Here is a 26266-nt window from a genome sequence, read left to right on the forward strand (position 1 = left end):
CTTGTGTATGTTGATCTGTTTAAATGTCTTACATCGGCTACGGAGAGTGTGATCACACAGTCATCCGGAACAGCTGACGATCTCATGCATGCCTCAGTGTTGCTTGCCTCGAAGCGAGCATAGAAGTGATTTACCTCGTCTGGTAGGCTCGTGTCACTGGGCAGTTCGCGGCTGTGCTTCCCTTTGTAGTTTGTAATAGTTTGCAAGCCCTGCCACATAAGACGACCGTCGGAGCCGGTGTAGTATGATTCAATCTTAGCCCTATATTGACGCTTTGCCTGTTTGATGGTTCGTCGCAGGGCATAGCTAGATTTCTTGTAAGCTTCCGGGTTAGAGTTCTGCACCTTGAAAGCGTCAGCTCTGCCCTTTAGCTCAGTGCGAATGTTGCCTGTAATCCATGGCTTCTGGTTGGGGTATGTACTAGAGGTCGACCGATTAATCGGAATGGCCGATTAATTGGGGCCGATTTCAAGTTTTCATAACAATCGGCAATCGGTATGCCGATTATTATTTATTTTTATTTATTTTTTTACACCTTTATTTAACTAGGCAAGTCAGATTAAGAACACATTCTTTTTCTCAATGACGGCCTAGGAACGGGGGTTAACTGCCTTGTTCAGGGGGGATTCGGGGATTCTTTTTTGCAACCTTCTGGTTACTAGTCCAACGCTCTAACCACCTGCCTTACATTGCATTCCACGAGGAGCCTGCATGGCAGGCTGACTACCTGTTACGCGGGGGCAGCAAGAAGCCAAGGTAAGTTGATCGTTTTTTATAAGGTAAGTTTAATGCTAGCTATCAATCTTAACATAATCACTAGTTAACTACACATGGTTGATGATATTACTAATTTATCTAACGTGTCCTGCGTTGCATATAATCGATGCGGTACCTGTTAATTTCTCATCGAATCACAGCCTACTTCGATAAACGGGTGATGATTTAACAAGCCAATTTGCGAAAAAAAGAGCTGTCGTTGCACCAATGTACCTAACAATAAACATCAATGCCGTTCTTTCAAATCAATACACAAGTATATATTCTTAAACCTGCATATTTAGTTAATATTGCCTGCTAACATGAAATTGTGTCACTGCTCTTGCGTTCATTGCCTGGCTCGTTGCGAACTAATTTGCCAACATTTTACATAATTATGACATACCATTGAAGGTTGTGCAATGTAACAGGAATATTTAGACTTAGGGATGCCACCCGTTAGATAAAATACGGAACGGTTCCGTATTTCACTGAAAAAAAAATGACGTTTTGTTTTCGAGATTATAGTTTTCCGGATTCGACCATATTAATGACCTAAGGCTCGTATTTCTGTGTGTTTATTATATTATAATTAAGTCTGATTTGATAGAGCAGTCTGAGAGCGGTGGTAGGCACCAGCAGGCTCGTAAGCACTCATTCAAACAGCACTTTCGTGCGTTTTGCCAGCAGCTCTTCGCAATGCATTGCGCTGTTTATGACTTCAAGCCTGTCAACTCCCAAGATTAGGCTGGTGTAACCGATGTGAAATGGCTAGCTAGTTAGCGGGTGCGCACTAATAGTCTTTCAAACGTCACTCGCTCTGAGACTTGGAGTAGTTGTTCCCTTTGCTCTGCATGGGTAACGCTGCTTCGAGGGTGGCTGTTGTCGATGTGTTCCTGGTTCGAGCCCAGGTAGGAGCGAGGAGAGGGACAGAAGCTATACTGTTACACTGGCAATACTAAAGTGCTTATAAGAACATCCAATAGTCAAAGGTATATGAAATACAAATCGTATAGAGAGAAATAGTCCTATAATTCCTATAATAACTACAACCTAAAACTTCTTGCCTGTGAATATTGAAGACTCATGTTAAAAGGAACCACCAGCTTTCATATGTTCCCATGTTCTGAGCAAGGCACTTAAACGTTAGCTTTCTTACATGGCACATATTGCACTTTTACTTTCTTCTCCAACACTTTGTTTTTGCATTATTTAAACCAAATTGAACCTGTTTCATTATTTATTTGAGGCTAAATTGATTTTATTTAGGTATTAGTTAAGTTAAAATAAGTGTTCATTCAGTATTGTTGTAATTGTCATTATTATAAATTTAAAAAATTTCAAAAAAGAAAAGAAAAAATACATTTTTTTTTTAACAAATATTTAAAAATCAGCCGATTAATCGGTATCGGTTTTTTTTGGTCCTCCAATAATCTGTATCGGCGTTGAAAAATCATAATCAGTCAACCTCTAGTATGTACATACAGTCACTGTGGGAACGACGTCCTCGATGCACTTATTGATAAAGCCAGTGACTGATGTGGTGTACTCCTCAATGCTATCGGAAGAATCCCGGAACATGATCCAGTCTGTGATAGCAAAACAGTCCTGTAGTTTAGCATCTGCTTCATCTGACCACTTTTTTATAGACCGAGTCACTGGTGCTTCCCGCTTTAATTTTTGCTTGTAAGCGGGAATCAGGAGGATAGAGTTGTGGTCGGATTTATCAAATGGAGGGCGAGGGAGAGCTTTGTATGTGTCTCTGTGTGTGGAGTACAGGTGATCTAGAATTATTTTCCCTCTGGTTGCACATTTAACATGTTGATAGAAATTTGGTATAATTGATTTAAGTTCCCCTGCATTAAAGTCTCCGGCCACTAGGAGCGCCACTTCTGGTTAGGTGGTTTCCTGTTTGCTTATTTCCTTATACAGCTGACCGAGTGCGGTCTTAGTGCGGGCATCGGTCTGTGGAGGTAAATAAACAGCCACGAAATGTATAGTTGAAAACTCTAGGCAAGTAGTGTGGCCAGCAGTTTATCACAATATACTCTACTTCAGGCGAGCAAAATCTTGAGACTTCCTCAGATTTCGTGCACCAGCTGTTGTTTACAAATATGCACTGACCGCCCCCCCTCGTTTTACCGGAGTGTGCTGTTCTATCTTGCCGGTGCAGCGTATATCCCGCTAGCTGAATATCCATGTCGTCATTCAGCCACGATTCCATGAAACATAGGATATTACAGTTTTTGATGCCCCCTTGGTAGGATATTCGTAATCGTACCTCGTCTAATTTATTGTCCAATGATTGTACGTTGGCGAGTAGTATTGACGGTAACGGCAGCTTTCCCAGTCGCCTTCGCTGGGTCCTTACCAAGCATCCGGCTCTTTGTCCTCTGTACCTGCGTTGCTTCCTCTTGCAAATAACGGGGATGTTGGCCCTGTTGGTTGTTTGGAGAATTTCCTGTGAGTCTTGCTTGTTGAAGAAAAAATCTGTCTAATCCGAGGTGAGTGGTCGCTGTCCTGATATCCAGAAGCTCTTTTCTGCCGTAAGATACGGTCGCTGAAACATTATGTACAAAATAAGTTACAAAAACAGTGGAAAAAAAACACATAATATCACAATTGGTTGGGCGCCCGTAAAACTGCTGCCATTTCTTCCGGCACCATTTTAAGTGATCTTAGCCTATTACAGCCTATTCATGTTATAATTAATGGTGCTATGCCATATGTAATTTCATTAACAGTGGGATAAGGGGGTATTTCAACTGCTGGGGAAATCAACTGCCATCAATGGATTTCTCATGCAGCATAACCAAGCATACTTGGATTTGACCCTTCCTCGATCCCACTCTCCAATCATACACCGTGTAGTGCTTATTACACACATTCCCTCATCAGTATAGCCTGTCAGGTAGACTAATCCCTTCCTCAGGCTGGGTTATAGTGGTGCTGTGTGCCTGTAAAGACACACTCCCTCAGACAGACTGACAGCCGATGACAGAAGAGTAGCTAAAGGCCTGTTTGTAGCCTCTGGTGCGTGTGTGTGTGTGCGTGTGTGTGTGTGTGTGTGTGTGTGTGTGTGCGTGTGTGTGTGTGTACATGTTTAACTATACTTGTGGGGACCAGAAGTCCCCAAAAGAATAGTAAACAAACAAAAATTGGACCAACTGGGGACATTTTGTTAGTCCCCACAAGGTCAAATGCCATTTCTAGGGGGTTTAGGATAAAGTTTAGAATTAGTGTTAGATTTAGGAGCTAGGGTTAGTTTTAGGGTTAAGGTTAGGTTTTGGGGTTAAGGTTAGGGAAAATAGGATTTTGAATGGGACTGAATTATATGTCCCCACAAAGTTAGCTATACAAGAATGCGTGTGTGTTCAGGCCGTTAATGTGACACTGGAATAACAGTGAATCGACCTCTGAATGCTCGGCTATGAAAAGCCAATTAACATTTACTCCTGAGGTGCTGACCTGTTGCACCCTCTACAACCACTGTGATTATTATTTGATCCTGCTGGTCATCTCAAATAACATTTTATTGGTCACATACACATGTTTAGCAGATGTTATTGCGGGTGTAGCGAAATGCTTGTGTTTCTAGCTTCAACAGTGAAGTAATATCTAACAAGTAATATCTAAATTTCACAACAATACATACATTTAAAGTGAAGGAATAGAATTAAGAATATATAAATATTTGGACGAGCAATGTCGGAGCGGCATAGACTAAAATACAGCAGAATAGAATATATACATATGAGATGAGTAATGCAAAATATATAAACATTAAAGTAACTAGTGTTCCAATTATTAAAGTGACCAGTTATCTTGAGTCTATGTATATAGGGCAGCAGCCTCTGAGGTGCCAGTGATGGCTATTTAACAGTCTGATGGCCTTGAGATTGAAGCTGTTTTTTAGTCTCTCGGTTCCAGCTTTGATGTACCTGTACTGACCTCTCCTTCAGGATGATAGCGGGATGAACAGGCAGTGGCTCAGGTGGTTGTTGTCCTTGATGATCTTTCTGGCCTTCCTGTGACATCGGGTGCTGTAGGTGTCCTGGAGGGCAGGTTGTGCGTTGTGCAGACCGCAAAACCCTCTGGAGTGCCCTGCGGTTGCGGGTGGTGCCGTTGCAGTACCAGGCGGTAATACAGCCCGACAGGATGCTATCAATTGTGCATCTGTTAAAGTTTGTGAGGGTTTTTGGTGACAAGCCAAATTTCTTCAGCTTCCTGAGGTTGAAGAGGTACTGTTGCGCCGTCACCACCACACTGTGTGGGTGGACCATTTCACTTTGTCAGTGATGTGTACAGCAAAGAACTTGAAGCCATCCACCTTCTCCACTGTGGTCCCGTCGATGTGGAGACGGGGGGGGGCTCCCTCCGCTGTTTCCTGAAGTACATGATCAGCTCCTTTGTTTTGTTGACATTGGGTGAGAGGTTATTTTCCTAGCACCACACTCCCAGGGCCCTCACCTCCTCCCTGTAGGCTGTCTTGTCGTTTTTGCTAATAAGGCCTACTACTGTTGTGTCGTCTGCAAACTTGATGATTGAGTTGGAGGCGTGCATGGCCACGCAGTCATGGGTGAACAGGGAGTACACGGTGGGGCTGAGCATGCACCCTTGTGGGGCCCCTGTGTTGAGGATCAGCGAAGTGGAGGTGTTGTTTCCTACCTTTACCACCTGGGGGCAGCCTGTCAGGAAGTCCAGGACCCAGTTGCACAGGGTGGGGTTCAGACCCAGGGCCCCAAGCTTAATGATGAGTTTGGAGGGAACTATGGTGTTAAAAGCTGAGTTGTAGTCAATGAACAGCATTCTTACATAGGTATTCCTCTTGTCCAGATGGGTTAGGGCAGTGTGATGGCATCGTCTGTGGATCTATTGGGCCGGTAAGCAAATTGAAGTGGGTCTAGGGTGTCAGGTAAGATAGAGGTGATATGATCCTTGACTAGTCACTCAAAGCACTTCATGATGACAGAAGTGAGTGCTACGGGGCGATAGTTATTTAATTCAGTTACCTTTTCTTTCTTGGGTACAGGAACAATGGTGGACATCTATGAACGTTTTAACATCTCCACCCGGCACAGCCAGAAGAGGACTGGCCACCCCTCACAGCCAGAAGAGGACTGGCCACCCCTCAGAGCCTGGATCCTCTCTAGGTTTCTGCTTTCCAGGGAGGTTTTCCTAGCCACTGTGTCTCTACATCTACATTGCTTGCTGTTTGGAGTTTTAGGCTGGGTTTCTGTATAAGCACTTTGTGACATCTGCTGATGTAAAAAGGGTTTTATAAATACATTTGATTTACATGAGTTCAATACGCTCTAATAACTTTTCTGCAACGTTATGCCAATGTTCATGACATTACCTCATGATGACAAGGCTGATGGAATCTTGCCAACTGTAATTTAGTATCAGATTGCGTAAGATGGACTGGAACTTCCCTGCTACTACGTCCAAATGCATGAGACTAATGCAATGATCTATTTTCTACTCCAGGTTATGAGGATGGATTATGGTCGCTCTGTTATAGTTAAATGTAAACTATAAACTAGAGCCAATAAGTTGACTCCTCACTGAAATGGTCAAAGACACAACTAAATACACATGAATCATGTATGATGCTGTGTGCAATCCTAAACACATGCACATAAGGAGAAAACACAAAGACTAGGATTTACTGTCAAACCCATAGACAGCCCTTACATATTCAGCTTGCCTGAAAACCCGACATTGAATTGCATTGAATTCTACGTCAGGCAGAAATGAGCATTTGAATCAGGACAGTTTCCTTTCGGGACCCTCACATGCTTTGGGTGATAGAAATCTGAACGCACTACCAGCGCTTTGAAAAGTTGATGTAATTATACTTTCCTGTGGATATTGACCCACATTACTACCGCCAAAAGGACCAACCACATGAACAACCGGTGAAGTAAATTAAAATATACTTGTATTCAACATTCTGGCACGTAGAGGTCACGAGAGGAAACTTTCCTGATTCAAATGCCCATTTCTGCCCGACGTAGATTAATGCAATTCAACATCGGGTTTCCAGGCAATTACTAAGATAACCTACTGACAGATCAATGGATTTAATTGCTGCAGTGTGCAGTCATGCATAGCCCAGCCAATCTATACTGAACAAAAATATAAACAACAGTGTTGACCCCATGTTTCATGAGCTGAATTAAAAGATACCAGACATTTTCCCATTCAATTTTCCATTTGTGCACATTTCTTTATGTCCCTATTAGTGAGCATTTCTCATTTGCCAAGATAATCCATCCACCTGACAGGTGTGACATATCAAGAAGCTGATTAAACAGCATGATCATTACACAGGTGCACCTTGTGCTGTGGACAATAAAGGGCCGTCATGTGGTGGGGTTGTGTATTGGGCTGGCATAGCTACAGACAATGAACATAATTGATTTTTATCTATGGCAATTTGAATGATCCTTTTTAAAGGATGCACAGGTGCATATCTGTATTCCCAGTCATGTGAAATTCATAGATTAGGGCCTAATTAATTAAAATGTACTGATTTCCTCATATGAACTGTAACTCAGTAAAATCTTTGAAATTCGTGCATGTTGCGTTTCTATTTTTCTTCAGTATAAAATAATGGAGTTAATAACGTGCCTGCTCGTTGTATGACAGCCTACCATAGAAACTTTGTCCATGATAGGCTGTGACACCGAAAAGGGAATAGTATGGTTCTGGGAAATAATATGGGTATTTCCACGACATCTTCCGGACAAAATTCAAAGGAAAAGGCAGCGTGCTGTTCCGTCGTTGTTTGACATAAACATACTCACTGGGGCATTTATAGTAGTAGCCTTGTAGGAGCATTATGGCCATGCTATCTATAATGGCCCACATTTCGTTGCCTACGCACAATACTGAACATCTGTCCCAAAGCTGATTCTCCGCATCGAGAAAAGCTTAATCGTGCGCTAGACACGGCATGTCCATAAAATTCTCCATCATTGTCATGTTAATGTCTCTGGAATTGAAACTTATTAATTCAAACAAACTCCACACATCAAGTTATCGCTTACACAGAATACAAAAACCCTTCGTCTCCAATAGACTACCCGAATTCCAAAAATATATGCATTCTGTCGGGACTCCTGGGCGCAGGAGCGGAAGAGATTCAGAAGAATTATACGGCATTGTCTATTCTTACCTGCTTCCACCGTATCTGATAAATCGTAGTTAGACGCTGTCCTGGGGTATTCTTTGAGTTTCCTGGCGCTGAGGTTCATAAACCCGGAGTTCGCTCCTTCTTCCAACGCTCTTTCCAAGCCGCGGTTGGGAGGCAGGTTATTGCCACTGATGTTACTTTGTATCGAGGCAGAAGCGAGCTGGGAATGGGGACGAGGGTCTGGTCCCAACGTCGCCATATTAGCCCCTGCTTTATTTAAAATAAATGCTCTGCAATGACTGTATCCAAGCACAAACTATGGGAGAGACTCCAACGGTTTGAGAATTTCCTCTTCGACTGCCTCCGCTCCCACTGCGACTGCGCTATTTACAGTACTACATTGAACTCTAGCCAGACCAACGGCATACTGGTACATTTGGATTTTGCGACCCCTGCTGACGAAACATAAAACTTCCATAATTTATCTCCAAGACCTACTATGACATGACTATCTGTACTGTAGCCTACCTATGTAGTTCATATGAACTGAGTGATACAGAACAATAACATATCTTAGGGATGCAGTCACAGTGAGTATGGGTTTTGAATGATTGAAAGGCCTGCACAATAACTTTACAGAATTACAATTACAGAAAAACTTTTCATACCATTCATTTCATGTTATATCTTGGATGAGGATTCCTGGAGTTCGTTGAGTCTGATAGAGAAACCGAGAGAGAGCGAGGGAAACACACACACAGAGACAGAGAGAGAGAGAGAGAGGGAAACACACACAGAGAGACAGAGAGAGAGAGAGAGAGAGAGAGAGGGAAACACACACAGAGAGAGAGAGAGAGAGAGAGAGAGAGAGGGAAACACACACAGAGAGAGAGAGAGAGAGGGAAACACACACAGAGAGAGAGAGAGGCCTCACTGCCAATGAGAGTGCTGAGTCAAGCGCTTGAATAACCTGCTTGCATCAGCAGATATAATGATCACTATGGGGGCTACACAATAAACACACATACACACTGACACACACGCACATAAAGTGAGAGAGACAAACAGAGAGGCAGAGATATATGCCTTCAGATACAGAACCGAAAGAAGACAGTGAGTGAGAGTGGTGGAGTGACAGGCTCGTCTCTGTTTTGTCATATCTCATTTCTCATCCTGTCATCTTTCAGTCTGGTTACATCTGGAGTTAGTAAAGGCTTCTGGTATTCTATTCCAGACTAATCCTGCTTAAGAGAAATAGCCTATAGTTCTACTATTCCCAATATTCATGACAGTGTGACTATTTCTTTTCAGGGCCTGAAAAGCCAGTCCACATCTTCATGTCACTTCCCACTAGGCACACACGGGTGGAATCAATGTTGTTTCCAAGTCATTTCAATGAAATTACGTTGAACCAATGTGGAATAGACGTTGAATTGACGTCTGTGCCCAGTGGGTTATTTGTCACTTTCACCCCCGTACTTCATCTTCTATTATTATCAGATGATAAGTACAATGCAAATAAATGGATACTCCCGATAGTTCCTCTTTTCTGTTCAAGCTGCATTCTGCAGTGACACAGGGTTCGATAGGCTTAAGGCTGATTTCTGCAACATCTCCTTCATGCTGAACAAAGCATTACTTGCCACTGCAGGGAACCTATCAGGACTACAAAGCAGAATTCACTACTCTTGACCCAAACATTAATAAGGAAGACTATTACATATGGATTAGGTTCAATCTATTTCTTTGTGCATGAAAACTCAATTCCCACCAGAGATGTGTGAGCTGTTGGAATTAATGCATATAAGATTTAGTAGGCCTACTTGTCAAGTCAAACATATAATAATGTGTAGTTCTGAGACACTTCTTGGAGTTTGAGCCTTTGACCTTTGATAAATCATTTATTACACAAAGACATAGCTCACTCGCTATTTGAACTTGGAGTTTGGAAATTAAGAGCTTATTTAAAAATAGCTTGTTTATCTAAAGTTGTCGTTCATTTCATCGTTCGTTGAGGAACACCCACAGAGAGGCTTCTTGCGTCTGGTTTGAAAAGGGTATTGCCTTACCACAGAAATTTCAACCCAACATTAAATACAGGAAGTAAAGATATCCTCCGACCAACTCCTTACTCAACAAGTTGACCGTTTTACAGCTGTGTTATTTCAGATGTCACACGACAAAAAGACTCAGGTTCAACCATGTCCTTCATTTTGGAATCATACAAAATGGTGAGTACTTTATAGTTTGACAGAATTTGAAATAGTTTTAGAGATTCTAAAGGGGATCACATATGTGACTGTTCTGATGGTTTCAATACTACTTGTAGGTGTATCTTAACTTCAGCATACATATAGGTTTGACGTCCCCATTGATATATTGTTCATTTGTAATATTCTAATGACAGTAAAAAAAATCTAAATATCCAAGTGATTATTATTAGAATAATTCTGTATCATTTCAGAAGCTCTACAAAGTCAATGTCCTTCATGTCCATCCGTCAGTCAAACAGTGAGCTCTGACCTGCACTTGATTGTCCAACTCTAATATGGACTCACAGCATATCAAAAAGGTTGGTGTTCATGTGGAAATATCCCCCTTCACAATAGACATATGGCTGTAATATTAATATCTTTTACAACTTTTTATTGTATCTGCATTTATGGGAAAGTGTCATATGAAGTCAAATCATCTGTCAAATGAACTTGTAATGTTAAAGATGAGAATATATTCTGTGAATACTAACTCAAACAATGCCACCATGCAAGTCTTATAAATTTCAAGTTGATCTGGTAGTTTCCATTCAGGAAGTATAACAAGAGCAGTTGTTTTGAAGGAAATTGAGGTATAACTGCGTTCATAGAAAATCTCTCTCTCTCTGTGTAAAGGTGGTCAGTCGAGGCACTGCCTCTCCTCTACGGAAGTCAAACTATGTGAGCTGGTATGTGGACACTGTACCCACATCCCCCTATCTAAGTCCACAACACAGACCCTGCACTGACACAGAAAGCAGCGGGGAAGAAAAGAGCACAGGGCAGTCCTCTCATGATGATGATGATGATGATGAAGGACACTTTAAGAGTAATGAAGCACCAGGGAGTTACTCAAACAGGGAGGACACCTCTCTGCTGACCCCAGGTGATGACCAATATCACCTGCCCAGAAGTAGCTCCGTTATCTCCCGCAGGAGGAAGTCCTTAACATGGCATGGAGATACAGGGCTGTCTCTGTCTGCATTGACCCCTACTACTGTGGCCCCTCTGGGTCTTAGTAGTGACCCCCCATCAACATCTGACCGATATCATCTTCATCTTACTGAGCCCCCACTGGCAGCAGAGAGGTCGACTGGTACTGTAAAGGCAGAGTCTACCCCCTGTCACTGTCCTACTATATCTCAGTCAGATAAGCCACGCTGTGTCTCCATCTCTGCCAACCTGAACCGCTTGCTTACCAGCGGGCTCCATCTGCCCTTCAGGGGCTCCCAGGGGCCAGGGCTGGACCAGGAGGAGGGTCCCCGACTACGCTCCACCTCTGATGCCCATCCACAATTAGGTAACCTTTTCAGCTGTCCTGATATGGTAGACTTTACAGGTCTTTACAGGTGCAGAGGGAAAATAAGAAAGTGAGAACTCAAGGTTCCTTATGTCAGGTTCACTGATTGATATGTTTTTGTCATTGTGCTTTGACATTAAAGTGCCTATTAAGGATAAAAGATCAAGTGATATTACACACTGCTCTGCAGACATTAAGACTGGCTGTGACCTGGACAAGGTAAATTACCCTCTCTGAAACATATTCGGTTATTTATATTTGCTTATTTATATTTGTTTATTTTTTAAGCATCTACAGTGTATTCGGAAAGTATTCAGACCCCTTGACTTTTTCCACATTTTGTTAAATTACAGTCTTATTCCAAAAATTGATAAAATATTTTTTCCCTCAGCAATCTACACACAATATCCTATAATGACAACACGAAAACCGTTTTTTAGACATTTTAGCAAATTTATTGAAAATAAAAAACAGAAATACCTTATTTACATAAGTATTCAGACCCTTTGCTATAAGACTCGAAATTGATCTCAGGTGCATCCTGTTTCCATTGGTCATCCTTGAGATGTTTCTACAACTTGATTGGAGTCCACCTGTGGTAAATTCAATTGATGGACATGATTTGGAAAGGCACACACCTGTCTATATAAGGTCCCACAGTTGACAATGTATGTCAGAGCAAAAACTAAGCCATGAGGTTGAAGGAATTGTCCGTAGAGCTTGGAGACAGGATTGTGTCGAGGCACAGATCTGGGGAACAGTACCAAAACATTTCTGGAACATTGAAGGTCCCCAAGAACATAGTGACCTCCATCATTCTTAAATGGAATAAGTTTGGAACCACCAAAACTCTTCCTAGAGCTGGGCACCTGACCAAACTGAGCAATTGGGGGAGAAGGATGGTCACTCTGACAGATCTCTAAAGTTCCTCTGTGGATATGTGAGAACCTTCCAGAAGGACAACTACCTCTGCAGCACTCCACCAATCAGGCCTTTATTGTAGAGTGGCCAGATGGAAGTCACTTCTCAGTAAAAGGCACATAGCAGTCTGCTTGGAGTTTGCCAAAAGGCAGCTAAAGTCTCTCAGACCATGAGAAACAAGATTCTATGGTCTGATAAAACCAAGATTGAACTGTTTGGACTGAATGCCAAGCATCACATCTGGAGGAAACCTGGCACCCTCCCTATGGTGAAGCATGGTGGTGGCAGCATCATGCTGTGGGGATGTTTTTCAGCGGCCGGGACTGGGAGACTAGTCAGGATCGAGGCAAAGATGAATGGAACAAAGTACAGAGAGATCCTTGATGAAAACCTGCTCCAGAGCGCTCAGGACCTCAGACTGGGGCGAAGGTTCACCTTCCAACAAGACAACAACCTAAGCACACAGCCAAGACAATGCAGGAGTGGCTTCGGGATACGTCTCTGAATGTCCTTGAGTGGCCCAGCCAGAGCCCAAACTTGAACCTGATCGAACATCTCTGGAGAGACCTGAAAATAGCTGTGCAGCAATGCTCCTCATCTAACCTGACAGCGCTTGAGAGGATCTGCAGAGAAGAATGGGAGGAACTCCCCAAATACAGGTGTGCCAAGCTTGTAGCATCATACCCAAGAAGACTCAAGGCTGAAATCGCTGCCGAAGGTGCTTCAACAAAGTACTGAGTAAAGGGTCTGAATACTTATGTAAATGTGATATTTCATTATTTTAGTTTTTATATATACATTTGCAAAAATGTCTAAAAACCTGTTTTTGCTTTGTCATTATGGGGGTTACATCCTTAGTATAACAATAAGGCTGTAACATAACAACATGGGGAAAAGGTCAAGGGGTCTGAATACTTTCCAAAGGCACAATATGAACTCTGACATTATGCTTATTGCCTGGTGTGTAGGAGAATGCTCATTTCATAGTGGTGGACATGGTGCTGGAGGCCTTGGAGGGGGTGAAGTGGGCTGTGAGTCTGAGTCAGAAGAACTGTGGGGCTATGGGGAACCATACAGAGGCCTCGGAGGACTCAGGGGCCCAAATCTGCATCCATCCCTCAAAGACACACTCTCTTGTTTCCACTGACAGTGGATATGAAGGTAGGTAGGGAGCAAGAGGATGTAGTAATGGAAGGGGGCTTTAAAATAGTCATGAATTGTCATGAAATTGTCATTAACATTTTGGACAAGATCATCTTGAATGCTTTCCTTTCATTGCCGACCAATGTTCTTGGTGTGTAGAGAATTTATGCAAACACAACCAACCCACCCGGTCATATCAGGTGCGTGGTCATAGAGGATTTAGATAGAAAGACATTTAGGGGTGTGGGAGACAAGGCCCTGACAGAGAAGGATGTGTCAGTGGGACCATGTGAGAGAAGAGTGTTCTCTGAGTTAATGTGTTTCATATCACCTCTGTTTGCATTGTAGGTTGCGGCGCAAACAATAGACCAATAACCAGAGGCGCTAATATGTCCTTTAAAAGGTAGAAACAAACAAACAGCTACAACCATCACACCTCTGATTAACTGTGATCGTATTCATCATAGTCTTCATACAACAGCCTACAAAATCATTCCTATTCATCTTGAGTCTTGTTCTTACCCCCATTATGTCCATACTCAGTTCCCTGGGATTTCCCATAATGTGCTGCTCTGCTGAGGGCCTAGCCCAGCAGCTGGTGTGTGACTTCAGGAAGCAGTGGTTTCCCACACAGGAGCTGAAACGCGGCCGTCAGAGCATCAGAACCTCGCTGCAGGAAGTGAGAATCACTGTGGTTACAAAATGTGCCCCTGCAGTCAAAAACACAAATACAAAAGCACATTTTAACAGGCAAACCTTCTGTTGACAGTTCTATTCCGGCTAGCTGGAAAATTGCAATAGAGTAGATTTGTGAAATATCGTCACTGACACATGAGGAATGACTGTGAAATGGAAATGACTTCAATAGGATGTTTACACCAGACAGGAAGAGTGTTTACCAATCACTGTAGCAATTTGACTGATTGTCCTACTCAATCCACAGCTTCCTGGTGGGGTTTGTATGGTGAGTGATGCCCGTCTTAGTCTGAGTGAGGAGATCAGACAGAGAACCAGGATGAGGGGAACTCTGAACTGGGCCCCGCCCCGGTTCCAGATCATCTTCAGCGTCCACCCCAGCCAGAGGTCAGTATGGGGTCACACTGACTTCACTGATGATGACTATTCCTACAATACATTTGTTCTCTTCATTTGTATATGAATCAATCTGCAATAAGTCTGTTAATCAGTTTTCCTCATAATTCTGTCTCCTGCCCAGGCGCAGTGAGGTTGTTGCCTCCCAGCACTTCCTCTGTGCAGGCTGTGGAACTGAAATAGAACCCAGTAAGTACTACTCTAGTCCAGAGAGCTGGACAATCTGGGTGATCCACCTGGAGCCACAGCAAGCCCTTTAATGTCAAATCTGAGGCAGAGCTCTGTACATATTTCCTTTGCTGTGTGGCTCTCTGAGTTTTCATGTTTTTGGGTGGTTGTGGAGGAATTCTCTGACGTGTGTGACTGGATGATTTACGGAGCTCACCTGCTGTATATTACCTGTGAGAGGACCACACACACTGCATACCAAATCAAATCAAATCAAATCAAATTTATTTTTATATAGCCCTTCGTACATCAGCTGATATTCTCAAAGTGCTGTACAGAAACCCAGCCTAAAACCCCAAACAGCAAGCAAAGCATGTGAAAGAAGCACGGTGGCTAGGAAAAACTCCCTAGGAAAAACTCCCTAGAAAGGCCAAAAACCTAGGAAGAAACCTAGAGAGGAACCAGGCTATGAGGGGTGGCCAGTCCTCTTCTGGCTGTGCAGGGTGGATATTAAAACAGAACATGGTCAAAATGTTAAAATGTTAAAATGTTCATAAATGACCAGCATGGTCAAATAATAATAATCATAGTAGTTGTCGAGGGTGCAACAAGCACGTCCGGTGAACAGGTCAGGGTTCCATAGCCGCAGGCAGAACAGTTGAAACTGGAGCAGCAGCACGGCCAGGTGGACTGGGGACAGCAAGGAGTCATCATACCAGGTAGTCCTGAGGCATGGTCCTAGGGCTCAGGTCCTCCGAGAGAAAGACAGAAAGAGAGAAAGAGAGAATTAGAGAGAGCATATTTAAATACACACAGGACACCGGATAAGACAAGAGAAATACTCCAGATGTAACAGACTGACCCTAGCCCCCCGACACATAAACTACTGCAGCATAAATACTGGAGGCTGAGACAGGAGGGATCAGAAGACACTGTGGCCCCATCCGATGATACCCCCGGACAGGGCCAAACAGGCAGGATATATACCGTCTCACTCTTTCTCTCAAACACACACACACACACACACACACACACACACACACACACACACACACACACACACACACACACACACACACACACACACACACACACACACACACACACACACACACTGCTGGGCTTTCACTGACAGAGGCCTGCTGGTCTGCTAGGAGATTATGTTGTTGTTAAGGTTGAAGATCCAAGTTTAACTGCTTAACTGTAGCCTTTTTACTCCACCTCGTGAATTCATTTCTGAACTAAACAAAAATCATACAGTGTTGCAGTTATCAAAGCCTTAGTATGATCTATCCTGTTGCTTTCTACATTATATGAATATCAGTCCATCTAGATCACATTGCTCTCATACCTCAGGATACATCAAGAAGCTGCGCTACTGTGAATACCTGAGCAAGTACTTCTGTGACTGTTGCCATGGCGGTGCTGAGTCTGTGATACCAGGCCGGGTGCTGACCCAGTGGGACTTTGGAAGGTACCCAGTCAGTGATTTTTCCAAGCAGCTGCTAGACTCTGTGTGGCACCAGCCTCTCTTCGACCTGACCTGTGTTGGCAAGACCCTTTACAGCAGGGTGCGAGAACTGGGCAGGTTCAGGGTAAGTAGACTCCTTTAGGAGCTAAGATACTGTATACAGGGTTTCAACTAGTCTGGGGTCAGTTCTTATTATTGTGCTTGAGTGTGGTGTGACTGTCGACTGAGAATATAAACTGGGCATGTCAGTGGTTTAGGTTCAAGCTAACAGCTGCAGGCTTATAGACAATGAGAGATATGGTCTGGGATCAGTTTTACAGCAGTGGTGAATCCTCTTCTTCAGCGGTGTCTGGGGTGCTCATGTCTGTACGAAGAGGAAACTCAGAATAGGGATCTCGGAGTCACTGGGAGAATGTGGATTAGTATGTGACTTTGATTAGTTCTCCTAATGTTCAGTGGCGACATGCATGGAATGTTGCCGAGGCAAATCCTCACACACATATTGATTACATTAACACTCTTCTCCCCTCCCAAGGACCTGCAGGAGCAGCTACTAGGCATTAAGAGACTGCTGAAAGCATGCAGATTATCTGAGGGGTAAAGACATCCACTTAATTATTCTCCCTTCACCAATATCTCTCACACTCTACTTTCTCATGCCAACTTCTTCACCACACATGGCACTTTTCGCCTTATTTAGAGTTAAACTGCATCAATCTGTTGGCTGTAGGTTGCAGACGGCAACCATCCGAGTATTAATTGATTGAGCCATAACTCGTTGTACAGATGAAGTTAAGAACGTTTTTATCTGGACAGATAAAAGGGTTATGATCTAGCCTGGGTATTGATTTAGATTTATTATGAATAGCCATAATAGTCTTGGTGCTTGACAATGTTCTTAATCCCCCCCCCCCCTTGTGCTGTTGTTATCATGCTCAGGGTCCTGAAGGAGTTTGAGCAGCTTCCTGATCACCTGACACAAGAGCCACACGTGTTCTCCATGGATGACCTCCTGAGGGTTAAACGGGGTCAGCTGGTGCCGCTGGCCAGGGCCGTGCTCCGGGTGGCCATCGACCACGTGGAGAGCTGTCAGGTATATCCACCAGTTGCAAAATCACTGATGGACAAATAAAGTTATATTCTAATATCTTGACTTCACCTATAACCTCAGTAGTTATGCAGTGTTCAATTGTTGAGACTAAGATCTGTTGCGTTTTACCCCAGGTCTGCCTGGCTAGAGGCTTCATCTGTGAGTTCTGCAAGCAGAAGGATGTGTTATTTCCCTTCCAGAGCGAGACCTGCACACGCTGTCAAGGCAAGTGTTTTTCTGATCAGACAGACAGCCCGCTCTTCACCTTTACTTTTTTTTAAATCCATATAAATCTGATAACGATGCATCTCTCTCGTTTTAGTGTGCAAGGCCTGTTTCCACAAAGACTGCTTCAGAGATGAGGAGTGCCCTAAATGTGCACGGATCCAATGTCGAAAAAAGCTGATGGACACGTTCTGCCTCTAGAGTACATGTTGGAAGTGTGGGAAAATATCCTCACATTGTTACATGTGTTTGTCTTTTGAATCTGAATACAGAGTATTCCCAATAATAAAATGCTGTGCATTAAAATGTAACAGTATCATTTATATTTGAATTCACTAAGCATGTCACATGAAAGGAGCAGGTACTGAGTCAGGTACGGACCCTCCCCATTTTACCAAGAAGAGAAGATGCTGCTTAGACCGAATATCACAATGGGTTTTATGAATCAGAGTGGGATTGTGTTTATCTATCATTTTCGGATTTACAATACTGTACCTTCTGCTCAGTATTACAACAAAAAATGTGGAACATAGCGACATCTGTTGGACATTTGAGTGAATCACCTCCCATTCTAATGGCCATAAAACAATGCCATGCACTGATGTCAGAGTGATATAATTTCGACCTCTATTCACTCATTATGCTGTATCCCAGGGCTGTAACATTTGTATTGGGTGAAATAGCCTAAAGCAGTCTGCTGAATAACCCCAGTTGACATGCCCTAATATCAAGCTTTGAAATATCATCCACTTTACAATTGACATTATCTTGTAACTATCACAATAAGACATGTATATACTCACCTACTAGCCTATATTGAAGGATGAAAGGTCAAAAAGTATTGTCAGAAGTGGGATTCGAACCCACGCCTCCATGCAGAGACCAGAATGCCCCTTTCCAGGAAGGATTTTCACCTTGAGTCTGGCGCCTTAGACCGCTCGGCCATCCTGACAACTCAGATAAGTGAGAGAAAACAGAGCATCTATTCATTCAACGATGAGTGATTATCGAGATAATTTCTTAAAGATACTCATTTTCATGATAGCTACAGTAGCTTTTCACAGCCAAAAAACGTGAACCTTACGATATCGCTAGCTAACCATTTCCTTTTTGTTAGCAAATCTAGCTGGCTAGTTAGCATTTTGTTTGGAAATAGCTACCGTTAGCTAGATATCGTACTACTAGTGTTATTGCAAACATACATGTAACATATACACTGGAAATGAAGTAATAATATATTATAATAACTTAAGTTGTAGAAAAACATTTTATTTGGTATGATGTATGCATTGTCAGTGGTTGAGCTTAGTTTAAAATCAACATTGTACAAGATATGGCACTTTATCGGCTTTGCTCTTAAGGGTTGATAAATTGTCGTTGGTTACTGTTTTTTACTAATTTTGTCCCCGAAAAAAAAAGACTGTCAGAAGTGGGATTTGAACCCACGCCTCCATTCGGAGACCAGAAACCCCATTACTATGGAAGGTTGAACCTTGAGTCTGGCGCCTTAGACCACTCGGCCATCCTGACAACTGAACTTTGAAGAGAGCAATATTACTTATAAAGATAAATATAGCAGCCATTTTACAAGTTAGGTAATAATTAGATTTGTTGGGGTTCTATGTTCGCTACACAGTTTACTGTTGACTAAACACTTACCAGTATTTACACATTTGTTATTTTAGCTGTATTTAACTAAAGACAGAGGTGTGCGTTACCCCATGTGACTGTTTGCCCCACCCGCGTTGGACGAAGTAACGAGTCATTCTTATGAAATGTAAAAAGAGGCGTGTTTTGTCTAGTGTTGTTATACAATGTTACAGTAGCTATATAACTCTACTTAAAATAATTATCCAGCTAAAGCAGCTAGCTTCCTAAAGATGTCGTTTTACAGAAACGCCGTTTGGTTCGTAAAAGGACTTCAAGAATACACAAAGTGAGTATCGGTTTTTGCTAGCTAGTGTTGCACAAAAATAGAAGGTTGGAATTTTATAGGTTTGAATGACTAACACGCGCACATGCCTTCACAGTACATATTGATGTTACTAAAGAATCCATGTATTTGTTAGTAGTCATACAATTACTATGCTGACAACCTCAATATAACTGCCTTTACGTTGCCTTTTTAAACATGTGTTTGCTTTATTTTATCTCAGTTCCTTAATCACCATTAACCTTATGTTGAGATGTCTTTTTCTTTTGATCAACAGAAGCGGATATGAAGCAGCAGCTAAGCAGTTTAATACTGGGGACCTGGACGTGAACCTGAGTGGCAGGTCTTTTGTAATCACTGGGGCCAACAGCGGCATTGGAAAAGCTACAGCCCATGAAATAGCCAAAAGAGGTAAGGCAAAGTCAATGTCCTATGAGTGTTTAAAACAACAATGAATATGGTTTTCACCTTGAAATGTACGCCACTAATCTAATATAACTGTTGACCATTGTTTGTACACATTTTTAGATTCCATTACAGTGAGTGAAAGGCTAGTTGATTAACAGTAGATTTATGAGTGAGTGCTAGTAGGTGGGCCAGATGGCAACTAACCTCAAGGTGAGGTCTCATAGAGGTTTATATAGACAGACTCACAGACCAATCATGAGGACAATATGGTGTTCAACTCCTCAGGTGGCTGATCATTAGTTGCGTGAAGGGGTTCTTTGAGGTCACTATAGTTTACCCAGTGTTTGATATACGGTTATGGTTTTATTGCAGGAGGGATTGTCCACCTGGTGTGTCGTAACAAGGAACGGGCACAGGAGGCGAAAGAGGAGATAGTGGAACATAGTAAAAACCAGGTAACGAGGACTGAACGACACAAAGAAGGAATCAGTACAGAAAATAACACCACACATGTTTATTCATGCCCAGCAAAGGTCTGGTGAATGATGAAGAGCAAGCCATTGAGTAAATTGTGATCAGCTTTGTTCATGGGGTCACAATGTGGCATATTCATGGGGTCATCATGAGTTAGGTGCTGCACAGATTAGTTTGGCTAATCTAACAATGATAAGGATCTTTTATGCCCAGTTGGGTGGAAGTTGAGGTGATTTACAGATGAGATGATCTGCTTCTTGCCTTGCTTAGACTGATTATTGTGGACAAGCACTTAGTCAAACAGAAACAGAGGATGGTTTGATAGTTCCTGCACAATCATGTCTGGGGGTTGTTACGCCTCTGGTTTGGTAGAAAAGTAACACTGCTGTGTCTATACTCAAGTCCCCGGCTCACACTCCCAAAATTCCATGTTTGGCTTCTTTGTGATCCAATTTGAATACTGTAATCAATCTTTCCAACTGCCAGCGTAATAGTTCAGAATCAAATCAAATCAAATGTATTTATATATTTATATAGCCCTTCTTACATCAGCTGATATCTTAAAGTGCTGTACAGAAACCCAGCTTAAAACCCCAAACCGCAAGCAATGCAGATGTAGAAGCACTTAATGTGCTTCTATGTGGTTTCTTTTTCATTTACATTTTCTTTGTCTCTGCAGAATGTCCATGTTCACATCGTTGACATGTCCAGTGCAAGACAAGTGTGGGAGTTTGCAGAGAGCTTCTCAAAAAGCAACAGCATTCATGTACTGGTAAGGTATCTGTTAGGTGGGTGAATCATCTCCAAGCCCCACACATGGGTTAGTCCATTGAATAGATTAAAGGGTTGATGGGCTGCTAGTTTGAATAGGATGATATATGAATGATTCAATATGAGTGATTGGGTATGATTCCACATGAGTGATTAGATTCATTGAATTAATTCAATACAAGTTTATTAATTATGATTCTTTCTTCCCCAGATCAACAATGCAGGGTGTATGGTAAACCAGAAAGAGCTGACAGAGGAAGGTGTAGAGAAGAACTTTGCTACTAACACTCTCGGTAAGTAAGATCAACCCAAGGGCAGTAGTCACGTCTCATTGGAAACAATGCACACCACTTACCTATATAGGTTGATATGTTTTCTCACAATGTTCTTCCTCATCATTACTGTTCACTTGGTTAGGTACCTTCATCCTAACCACAGCGTTGATACCAGCCCTGAAACAGGCACAGGACCCACGAGTGGTGAGTAATGTCCTGCCTTAGACAGATGACATTGGCCCAATCAATGAAATGAGAAAAGTTTGAAAAGTGGCTCTTGTATGGCCTTTAGTTCTGTGTTTGCCATTAGTTCTGTGTTTGTTTGCGCTTGTATTAATGTCTAATTGACCAGCAGAGGGCCTAGTGTGTCTGAACAAATGCATCAAAGGAATCTATTACATATTACAAAAACAACAAAAGGACATGTTCCATCTGTCTAGCAGTCTAACAGCCCATATTGTCATGATGATAATCACCCCTCTCCTCCAGATCACAGTGTCTTCAGGGGGCATGCTGGTCCAGAAGATGAAAGTAGACGACCTGCAGTCTGAAAAGGGGATGTTCGACGGCACTATGGCCTACGCTCAGAATAAAGTTAGGATATGGTGCAGCTCTACTACCCACTCACCCCTGAGCAAATGCATTATCTAGCCTATGACCACAAAATAAATCTGTAAAAAAGTATGTTACAGTTCTGTTATATTCTCTGTGAAAGTGATGTGCTGTGTGTTGTGGTGACAGAGACAACAGGTGATACTGACCGAGAGATGGGCGTCCCAGCATAAAGAGATCCACTTTTCATCAATGCACCCTGGCTGGGCTGATACTCCAGGTACACTTATCTAAAGTCAGAAATCTAGACAAATATTCATCAGTACAAGCCTCCATGCATTTCTTAATGATTATTCTGTGTTGGAAAAACTCCCTGCATCTGTTGACTTGCTAATGTATCTGTGTCTCTGTGTTCCCTGTAGCTGTCCAGTTGTCCATGCCTGACTTCCATGCTAAGATGAAGAACAAGCTGCGTACGGAGTCCATGGGGGCCGACACGGTGGTGTGGCTGGCTGTCTCAGCAGTGGCCTCCAAGCAGCCAAGTGGACTCTTCTTCCAGGGTGAGACACCAGGATGGAGAGAGCTGAGGGTGGAACAGGAAGGGGAGGGGGGATTTTTGCTTAGAAATGCCTCCTTGATAGATACATCCTAGCTGTTCAGATACCGTCGTGCGATCTCTTACATCTGCTCCTCTATTTTCTTTCCCATAATGCCCCAGACCGAATGGCGGTGCCCACACACCTTCCGCTGGCTTCATCCAGGTCCTCTCCAGCCGATGAGGAGAAACTGCAGGCAATACTGGAGCAGCTCGCACACAAGTTCAAACCTTGACCTCTCCTACAGCGGTCAAAAGGTTATGAACAGACAGACCCTCAAGCCCATGTGTCCGTTGATAAACACTCCTCATTATAGATATGCACTGTATAAAGCGGACATAGCGTTAATATTTTTACAACCATTTTGTATTTATGATGATGATCTGTGTAGCCACACAGAACATTTAAATGGCTCATGTTTGGGGTAGAGGCCTTCACTGGTCATTCTGAAATGGACCTGGGGCTTTCCCATCCAGACCTGATATGCATAAGTTTGTTTAAAAAAAAAAAAAGAGGCCTGTTCCGAAAGGACCCGTGGACAACTAGACCCGTTCCGTATAGACCTGGTCTGGTCCGATCCAGACCCGGTCCGTTCCGAGTAAGACAAGCAGCAGAAAAGTCCATTTTTAAGCTACTTTATTAACCGAAGCAAAAACACAAATAAAACTAAAATTGCACAAATCCTATATCACACAAATACACAACACACTTATAAAGAAGAGAACCAGATTATTGCACTTCAAACAAGAAACACACAAACTAAATTGCACAACTAGTTGTATTAGTACTGTACAAAGTTAGAGGTGCGCTATTTGATAGATTCCCCCGCTCCCCCTACGTCGGGCTTCCAGTGGGAAGACCTGGGGTCAACCTACCTCCGCCCCCTCCCCATCTTGTACTTCTGAGTGTGAAACCTTCGCAGGGAGTTGCCTGCCTAGCTCACAAACTAGAATCAGGGCGCCCACTCCGACACGGTGACATGATATCACTGACGTGATGTGCAAATGCGCGATAGAAAACCGATCGGGCCAATGTCACCATTCGGATTATTATTATTAAAATAAAATTGTGCGGCCGCCCCGGCAAGATGCTGGCCATGTCGCCTATGCCTAAATCCGCAACTGAACACATGGTTTCCAGGTGTTTGATGCCATTCCATCATTATTATGAGCCCTTCTCCCCTAAGCAGCCTCCACTGCTCCATTCAGAATATAAAGTAGCAGCCTACCTGTGGGCTCTTCGTCGTTGTAGCCTATCATTCTCCTCTTAACTTTTAATTCCATCTTCCATTGATTAGCTGTCTCCTAACTTTTGCCCCACACGGAGGCTCTATGACTATAGCCTATTGCCACTTTGATGACTTATGACTGGCCAACAACAAGCTACACGCGCCACTCTCCGGAAGAGGAAAGAGCAGCTGCATAAATTATACAATTTCTCTCTACTGCAGCAGTCGCGTTCAGATCTCTATGGTCATTCTGGACAAGTCAGTTAACATTACACATACCCGAGACCAGTGACAATCAGATCCAACCCAGACCCGTGACATTATTTAGAATTCTGGATCTGGACCCGGGTATCAGGAATTCGGGTACAGGGGGATCCGTGAAGACCTCTAGTTTGGTGTCTTCTGACGCTTCATAACTTTTTACACCATACTACTTTCCTCTAAAATTATTCTACAAAGGCTTTTCCATTAGCTTGAATGTTGCATACTACGTACAGTTCAGTACTAATACAGTACATAGTGATTACGTCAGAACTTCTATGGAAACTGGACCTTCCGTTTCAGAATGTGCTCTAGCCTGGCAGCTGGTTTAGGTTGATGGATGAATAAATCATGTTTTACTCAGATTTAGCAGTGTATACTGTCCACAGCATTTTTACAAAATCAAATCAAATTTTATTGGTCATATACACACAGGTTTTCATCAGGTTTTAACAAGGGCTCATGTTCAAAGGTGCTTCTGGCTGTTGTCAGCGGTAATAGTGTCATTACAACTGTTTTGTATTCTGTTATTGTTAGTTTACAGTACAACCAGAACAAACAGTCAGTCTTTATATTTGACTTGTCCAGAGAATCATTGAGATACTGTTCTTAAAGCTACATGTTGTTTGTCTTGTTTTACGTGGTTTAGAAAGTTGACATACTTTCTTTAAAATTATTTTATCCTTGTTAATCAAACCAGGACCTGTGAGCAGAAATGTGTTTTATTAAGAGCACAAATAAAGTCAAGGCTATTATTGATCTTTTTATTAACATACCACTGTACACACTAGTGTAGAATGTCCGGTCCATTAAATAATAAATAAAAGGCACCAATAAATATTTCTCTTATATTTTCAGCATGCCTTCTAAAAGCTTGATTTTGTCATGATTTATCATGCAAATTACTTATAAAACATAGGTGTATATATATTTTTTTCGCCCATGCTGATTAATCGGTCGACCTCTAGTATTTTTTATTTTATTTTTTACCTTTATTTTACAAGGCAAGTCAGTTAAGAACAAATTCTTATTTTCAATGACGGCCTAGGAACAGTGCCTTGTTCAGGGGCAGAACGACAGATTTGTACCTTGTCAGCTCGGGGATTCAAACTTGCAACCTTTCGGTTACTAGTCCAATGCTCTAACCACTAGGCTACACTGTTGCCCCAGTAGAGAGGCCCACTTAGAGGCCCATTCCCAACAATGCAGAGTTTAAAAATACAAATATTTGCTTACTAAAAAGGAAATAGTAACACAATTAAAAACAATGAGGCGATATACAAGGAGTACCAGAATCGAGTGAATGTGCAGGGGGTACGAGGTAATTGAGGTAATACAGTATGTACATGCGGGTGGGGGTAAATGTGTATTGTCATTTGGATTTTAGCACACTGATTTGGCAGATTTGAGTTATATCTATTATATCACCTTCTGCTCTCTGCTTCAGTGAGGGACTGGTCTGCTTACAGGATGGTTTGGCCAATGCTGGCCTTTCTTTCCAGGTATTCCTTCAGTGCATCTTCAGTCTGGAACCACAACACACTGTATGTTTAACTTTCAACATCACATCAGTTCAACATATTACACGTTTCTAATTTAGACAAAGTTGTTTTCATTTCATGTTAATACTTTTAGCTAGCTAACGTTACAGGTATGATCTTATTATTCGTATCTCAGAGCCATTTGCTTTGCTAGTTATAGCCGAATGTTAGCTAGCTAACACTGAACCTGGTTGGTTAGCTACCTGCAGATTTATGCAGGGTAGTAACGTCATGAGTTGGGATTATGGTTAATTGTTTACCTAGCTAGCTAGCTACATGTCTTAACAAAAAAAGACTCCACTATACAAGTAAAGATTTCAGTAGAATGTCATTTCGACAACTGTTGATATACATACCTCGTAAATTCGCTCTGGCTATCTACTCCGATTTCAGAGCACTTTCGTCTGTGTGTGCCAGAGCGCAGAATATTTGACGAATTTATGCTCAACACCCTATATGCGGTGTCAGTAAACGTTGGAAAAAAGCGTAAATTGTTGCCAGCAGCACAGTTGCAGTCACCAACGCCCTGGATGACATAAAAACAGCCTAGCCAGATCTGTTAGGGCAAGTAAAATGGTCAGTGAGCTGTTCTCTCGTTTGTGTCTGGAAGAAGCTAGCAAGCTAGCCAACGTAAGCCAGTTAGCTTCTTATTTTTTATATATTTTTTT

At 42.5% G+C, this 26266-nt stretch overlaps 3 protein-coding genes, 1 long non-coding RNA gene and 2 other non-coding genes across 12 annotated transcripts in view; 2 read left to right on the top strand and 4 right to left on the bottom strand.

The window, feature by feature from the left end:
* Window positions 1-8282, bottom strand: part of LOC106586495 (leucine-rich repeat and calponin homology domain-containing protein 1) — a 100328-nt gene extending 92046 nt beyond the window's left edge. For all 6 annotated transcript variants that reach the window (XM_014173867.2, XM_014173865.2, XM_014173866.2 and 3 more), the window contains exon 1: window positions 7940-8282. In XM_014173867.2, coding sequence (XP_014029342.2) covers window positions 7940-8156 — 217 coding nt within the window. In that variant the 5' untranslated portion in view covers window positions 8157-8282. The remainder of the gene's footprint in view (window positions 1-7939) is intronic.
* Window positions 8283-9816: 1534 nt separating this feature from the next.
* On the top strand, window positions 9817-17870 carry rubcnl (rubicon like autophagy enhancer). Of its 2 annotated transcripts, none has more exons than XM_014173873.2 (14): window positions 9817-10128; window positions 10362-10469; window positions 10786-11449; window positions 11592-11668; window positions 13339-13531; window positions 13862-13916; window positions 14057-14192; window positions 14457-14596; window positions 14730-14794; window positions 16130-16368; window positions 16780-16841; window positions 17184-17337; window positions 17469-17559; window positions 17657-17870. In XM_014173873.2, the coding sequence occupies exons 2-14, from the start codon at window positions 10446-10448 to the stop codon at window positions 17758-17760; spliced, it is 2004 nt and encodes a 667-aa protein (XP_014029348.2). In that variant the 5' UTR covers window positions 9817-10128; window positions 10362-10445; the 3' UTR covers window positions 17761-17870. The 2 variants fall into 2 exon arrangements, with proteins under 2 accessions (XP_014029348.2, XP_014029349.2); XM_014173874.2 differs by having other exon boundaries at window positions 9819-10128; window positions 10365-10469.
* Window positions 17871-18401: 531 nt separating this feature from the next.
* On the bottom strand, window positions 18402-18511 carry trnal-caa (transfer RNA leucine (anticodon CAA)). Its single transcript has 2 exons — window positions 18474-18511; window positions 18402-18447 (listed from the first exon to the last, which is right to left on the bottom strand). It is a non-coding gene; the product is annotated as a tRNA-Leu (tRNA).
* Window positions 18512-18863: 352 nt separating this feature from the next.
* Window positions 18864-24933, top strand: LOC106586499 (dehydrogenase/reductase SDR family member 12). Its single transcript, XM_014173876.2, has 10 exons — window positions 18864-19495; window positions 19770-19903; window positions 20273-20355; window positions 21054-21146; window positions 21357-21438; window positions 21563-21624; window positions 21910-22014; window positions 22162-22252; window positions 22395-22532; window positions 22691-24933. The coding sequence occupies exons 1-10, from the start codon at window positions 19440-19442 to the stop codon at window positions 22801-22803; spliced, it is 957 nt and encodes a 318-aa protein (XP_014029351.1). The 5' UTR covers window positions 18864-19439; the 3' UTR covers window positions 22804-24933.
* Window positions 18981-19089, bottom strand: trnal-caa (transfer RNA leucine (anticodon CAA)). Its single transcript has 2 exons — window positions 19052-19089; window positions 18981-19026 (listed from the first exon to the last, which is right to left on the bottom strand). It is a non-coding gene; the product is annotated as a tRNA-Leu (tRNA).
* LOC106586500 (uncharacterized) lies at window positions 20400-26200 on the bottom strand. The gene is made up of 3 exons (XR_001324209.2): window positions 25955-26200; window positions 25486-25583; window positions 20400-22555 (listed from the first exon to the last, which is right to left on the bottom strand). It is a non-coding gene; the product is annotated as an uncharacterized lncRNA (long non-coding RNA).
* Window positions 26201-26266: the final 66 nt, after the last annotated feature.

Source organism: Salmo salar, chromosome ssa25 (genome assembly GCF_905237065.1).
Source record: "Salmo salar chromosome ssa25, Ssal_v3.1, whole genome shotgun sequence".
Classification (NCBI taxonomy): domain Eukaryota; kingdom Metazoa; phylum Chordata; class Actinopteri; order Salmoniformes; family Salmonidae; genus Salmo; species Salmo salar.